At 39.2% G+C, this 6,000-nt stretch overlaps 1 protein-coding gene across 2 annotated transcripts in view; it reads right to left on the bottom strand.

Annotated features, from left to right (window-relative positions):
- The window catches only part of TRAPPC12 (trafficking protein particle complex 12), a 54,222-nt gene extending 48,657 nt beyond the window's left edge, over positions 1-5,565 (bottom strand). For both annotated transcript variants that reach the window (XM_026844829.1, XM_026844827.1), the window contains exon 1: positions 4,335-5,565. In XM_026844829.1, coding sequence (XP_026700630.1) covers positions 4,335-5,534 — 1,200 coding nt within the window. In that variant the 5' untranslated portion in view covers positions 5,535-5,565. The remainder of the gene's footprint in view (positions 1-4,334) is intronic.
- Positions 5,566-6,000: the final 435 nt, after the last annotated feature.

The following is a 6,000-nucleotide window of genomic DNA, read 5'->3' on the forward strand; positions in this document are numbered from 1 at the left end:
TGTGGACCATGCATTGCCAGATGTTGAAAACTGTGCTTCTACTGCCTGCACACTCTTCAGGTACCATGTCTGACAATACAGCCTAGGACAGGGTGCGGGGGGGAGTGTCCTAGTCTTGCCTGGCCTGTATCCATTACTGTATACAAGGGAATCCCCCATGGTGTCAGAAGTCACCATGTGACAAAAGCAGGTAACAGAAATTATTTCTGTAAGATTTTTGCTAGTCTTATGTTTTTACTCTAGAAAAGCAAACATCTGAAAATGAGGAAAATTATCAGCAATATACAATACTTATCTTTTGTTTTTTAAACAGAAAGCAATTTATAATCCACATTCAGCCAGAGTAGAGATCTGTCTCATTCACCATCCTGTCAGTGAACAGCAGATGTTCATGAAAATAGTGTAAGAAACAGGATATGCTCATAGTGGTCTTTCCCAGTTTAAAGCAACCAGAACTTTATGGTCCACCTATGCTCATTTTTAGTCTGTTTTTCTGAACAAAAGTACATCCAAGGGCAGTTAAATCTACAACTTAAAAAAAACAGTTACATGGGCTGCAGAACAGTAACGCCTTTTGTTATGCTTATTATTCAACAGCTCCTTTGCTATAAAAAAACCTCAGCAAATCATAATCCTCTCCTTAACTTGATTCTTTTATGAATTTTAGATCATTATTTCTCTTGTAAACCAAACGGTTCTCTTCCTTTTAGATACACCTCACAAGAGATAACCTCTGCACTCCTTACTATCCCTCCTCTCCCTGCAATTTGTTTTAATTCCATTGTATCTTTTCAGATTTGTGGTAACTAGAACAAATGTTCAATATTTAAGAAGGTAAAGCAGAAAGTGACTATGCAAAAATGTAAGCATACAAAGGAATATTTACAAAAATCCCTCTAAAGGAACATGAAAACATTCACTTGAAGAACTGAGGTAGCAAGCTGTTAGCACAGAAAGCAGGAAGAAAGCCACAGAGCCTTTTGCCTAAAAAAAGAGGTGAGCTGCATAAAACACCGTAAAGCTTAGCTATAAGAAAGATAATTGAGGTTAAATGTTTGCCCACAGACAGTGATGGGAAATACGTTTGTGTTTTCTGTCTTTGTGTTTTCTGTCTGAGGAATGAGACTGCAAATTATTGTTTCACTACATAGAAAATTTTTACCTGTAAACACTGTCACTTACCCTATGAATAAACAAGATTTTCACATTCAGATGGAAGAGTCCGAAGATTAAGAAGAGACAGAATGTGCAAAATGACATAAATACTAAAGAATTTTTAATCCCCCCCAGAACATTTTGGAGAAGGAAACATTAAAAATGAATGTAATGAAACAAAGGGCATAATGACAGCAGACAGTAACTGATGAAGAAAGGCATAATGGAAAGAACATATAAAGCAGTACTCCAACTTGTTCCCACACTTGGAGAGCACAGGTACAAATAATCTGTACCATATTCAGTCCAAGATAGTTTAAAAAAATGTTTCTTGAATGATCAGCAAAAAGTATCATGCAGCTAAAATCAAGAACATTTTATCTTTTTCTTGATGAGCTTTTAAAACAACACACTTGTAATAATAACTGTGTTCAGGTTTGGTCCCTGCCATAGAAAAAAATGTGGACAAGCTGGAGAGGGTCCAAAGGAGAGCCACAAAGATGATCAAAGGACTAAGAAGCCTGCTGTGTTAAGAAAGGCTGAGAGAACTGGGTTTGTTCAGCCTACAGAAGAGAAGGCTTAGGGGAGACCTTACCACCATGTTCCAGTATTTAAAGGGTGGGTACAATAAAGATGGAGACTCCCTTTTTACAAGGAGTCACATGGAAAAGATAAAGGGTAATGGGTAAAAGTTACTCCTGGGGAGATTCTGACTGGACACGAGAAAAATGTTTCCCAATGAGAACAATCAGCCATTGGAATAATCTCCCCAGGCAAGTGGTGGGTGTCCCAGTATTGAACATTTTTAAGATTCAGCTGGACAGAGTACTAGGACATCCTGTCTAGACTGCGCTTTTGCCAAGAAAGTTTGGACCATATGATCCTTGAGGTCCCTTCTAGCCTGGTATTCTATGACTCTAGGATACACTTTCTGAGTGAGCAGAGGAAAAAAAACAGTACTGAGCTCTTCAATACATCATACAAAATTTCAGTCGTTCACTGAAGCACTTACAGTTCACTGTAAACGCTTTTTCAACTAAACTCTGTCAACTGCACACAGCCTGGTTTAACATCTTGCATTAACATTTAGCATTAGCAAGCTATTCATACCAAAGCTTTAATGACCATTGTAGGAAGCTGATTTAAAGTTAAAAATATGCCTCCCACAATGTTTCAGTTGACATTTCAAGTACTCTAAAATTATAATTTCAGGTAAATACACAATTTGCAGTACTAGAAGTGCATGGAACAATGATAGCAAACTAGGGGATGTCAGGTCAGTCAGGGCATGCACTCAGGACACTGAAAAGCAGTAACTGGAAGTGAGGAAACTTGTATAAACATAAAGCACTTCAAAACTTGTCCCCACTGACATGCCTGTGTGACTGCTTAGAAATTATAATCAATGCAGAAAGCATCAGGAATACTCTTTAATTCCACTAATGATTTTAAATCAGTTCTTACTGTGGAAATACATCACAATGGACACTGGTGTAACATCTCATTTTCAATTATGTACTAAATGGTAGATCTGCATATATGCATGTGCCCAGATTCATGGAATCATCAGCACAAACAAGCCTTTAATCCTTGACTGGACTGAGGAAGGTGAGAGAAAACTATTTGTGAAAAAGGAGGCCTGCAATAAGGAGGCCCTTACCCCTGGGACCAGCAGAAGTGATCATTCCCTCCATCCATCCCATTAGCTGTCAGAGGAGAAATACTACACACTCTTGAATTACTTCTCAAGGTCTAAGAGATTTTTTCGGGAAAGTGGGAAGGACCCTTCCATTCTTTTGGGAAGGAGTGGAGAATAGGAGCTTCCTATTACAGTGCTTTCTTTCACACCAATTATTGGGCTCTGTGAAGACAAATAAGTGTTTTAAGATAAATCTAACCCAAGAAGTAGTAGGAGCATGACATATGTCTAAAACTGGTATCATTTGTTGCTTGTGACAGAAACCTAAGATTAGATTATATTAAAAGAAAAACTCTTTACTGAGGGTGGTGAGACTGGAACGGGTTGCCCAGAGAAGCTGTAGCTGCCCCCTCCCAAGGCCAGGTGAGATGGGGCATTGAGCAACCTGGTCTGGTGGAAGGTGTCCCTGCCCATAGCAGGAAGTTGGAACCAGATGATCTTTAAGGTCCCTTCCAACCCAAAACATTCTATGAGATTTGTCAGATAGTTCAGCTACAGATCTGGACCTGATTCACTATAGAAGCTTTTCTGACAGTTCCTGCAGATTGGGAAGTTATTGGAGACTGCTCTCTGCTTGTATTTGACTATTGACTGATAATCTTTGTTATGCTACAATTAAGGATTAAAGCAGCCAAACCGTCAACACCGTATCTCTAGACAATTCTATTATCCAGAGACACAGATACAAAAAAGTAGGACTAGCCTGTGTCAAAAAACAATCCATTACAATAGTTAGCCTTGCCCTGTGCAGCCAGGATAAAATTGCCCCATGAGAAATACTGAACAGAGCCCAGTGAAATTCTCAAATTCTGAAAAAACTTTTTATGCCTTCTCACCAATTGGGAACTTTGACAGAAGACAAAGAAATGATTTTTCACTATGTTTTTTTCCTCCATGATCTCATATGGAGATTTCCCTTTAATTTTGGGATTACCCATTCCCAGTAGCTTGCTCTAGCTCTCAATCTTTCTTGGAAGTCCTATCTTTCCAGTGCTTAAGGAAGATACAAATGATGTAATTTCAGTCAGTGTTAACATTATTGAGAGCACTGTGAACATCAATGAAAAATGTTACTTCCCACTTGCTTGCAACAATGAATTCCAGAAGCAATGAAAGCTGTCTGCTTTCAGACTTTGTAGTACAGCATATTAATTTTGTATATATTCCAAATGTATTATCTTACAAACTATGAGGACCAGAAACAAACTACTTAAAAATACAACCAGTTTAGTATTCTATGGAAGCTGTCAACACGGGCTTTCAACAGACCCAACAAATTTCACTATGAATAAATCAAATGTGGTTTTAGCCCCTTCATGTATAAGTAGGCAGCAACATTAAATTTTCTAAGGATTGAAGTAATACACATAAGGTGACAATCAGCAACAATATGAAGCACTATGATACATAGATAATTGGATAGCTCTTACATAATATTTCTAAAATAGTCATACACTAAGATACAATAATAGATTCTTACCTGGATATTATCAAATTTTAATCCAGGCATGGTGAGATTCTCTTTATCTATAAACACCGTGCTGTACTGTTGTGTGGCAACCGAAATGAGAACATTTCTGGTTTCCTCACTAGGAAGCCAAGCATCATTTCTTCTATCTAGTTCACTCATATTTAAGGCTGTGGCAAATGGGTCATCACTCCCAGCAAAAACAGCTTGGATTTGTGAGAACGGCTGGGGGGACTGAGTTATTTCTACAGATGATGGAGGACCACCTGTTTCAGGTCTCCCATTTCGCACAGAGAAAGCAGGGTTAGGTGAAGCACAAGAACTATCTCCACCATTAGAAAGAGAAGACATTTGTTCTGGAACTGAAGAGCTTGCATTTGGATTACTAACAGAAATAAAATTGGATGTGGTAAATGAATCAAAAAAATCAGAAGCTAAAGTATTAGTGTTAACAGTATCGCCAAAGAACTTGCTTAGACTCGGACTTGGTTGAACCACCTGTGGATTTGACTTCACTGGAGTCTCAATTATACTACTAAAACTGGGAGATTTTACCATCTGAGGCTCAAAACCATCAGGTAGGAACAACTGTGGTTGGGTATTAACATTGTTTGCTTGGCTGAAGATGGTACAAACAGGAATAGGCTCAGCCTCAGAAGATGATTTGCTGGTACTAGGTGACAATGTCTCGTCCTCAGGTTTGCTTTCATCAGTATTATTAGGCTTTGTTTCAACCTGAACATTGTTTCCCAACTTTGGTTCCTCCTTCACTGCTTCCTGAATTGATTCTTCCTGATCATCTGTTCCAATCTCAGAAACATCTTTGGGGGTTTCTTCGTGTTCAGTTTCACTTCCATTACTTAAAAACTCTTCTTTATCCATTTCATCTTGTGTTTTTTGATTATCTTTAGCTTCCATCTGCTCTACAATCTCCTGGAGACAACCAAGTTCACCTGTGTCATCTTCACTGTTGTTTGGAGAATCAGAAATAATTACACTCTCCATCATTTGTTCATTAAGTTTATCTACAAAGTTATTTGAATCTTCTGATACAGTTTCATTCCCTTCAGACTCAAATTCATCTCCACCAAGATCAATGGTTTCCTCATGGAAGAGAATTTCCTCACGAGTTTTCTGCTGAACTATGTCTCCACTATCATCTTCATCGGAGGTGCTCTTCGCATCCTTATCTTTAGTTTCGTTATTCTCCATGGCAGCTGAAGAGGGAAAAATCCCCACCAAAACAAGTATTAGTTTTATCACTAAGGTAATGTCCTGGTGTCACCCTAAAACTCTTAATTATCACAGAAATACTAAAATTTTTGCTTTAAAATATAGTAGTTTCACAAGTTGACATCTTTCATTTAACATATGTCCACAGAATAAATAAATTCTGAAAGTTTTCTCTTTATCCTTTCAGCAAGTCGCAAAAATATTCGGATAAAAGAGGGCACCCCTCCCCCTAAACACAGACAAAACGATGTTTGCTTTTCTGCTCGCAGAATCTAGCTCGGTCCCCATTTAAGAAAAGGAAAGAACGCGTTTACAGCTGCCACCGGTGCAGGCTGCGGAGCCCGGGGCCGGCGGCGCAGCGCCCTGCGACAGCCGCACACGCTGCGGAGCGGCAGCGCTTCCGTCCTCGGCCGCCGCCCGCCCCTCAGCCGCGGGCTCCCAGGGA

This window comes from Athene cunicularia (assembly GCF_003259725.1).
Source record: "Athene cunicularia isolate RWA chromosome 3 unlocalized genomic scaffold, athCun1 chr3_part1, whole genome shotgun sequence".
Classification (NCBI taxonomy): domain Eukaryota; kingdom Metazoa; phylum Chordata; class Aves; order Strigiformes; family Strigidae; genus Athene; species Athene cunicularia.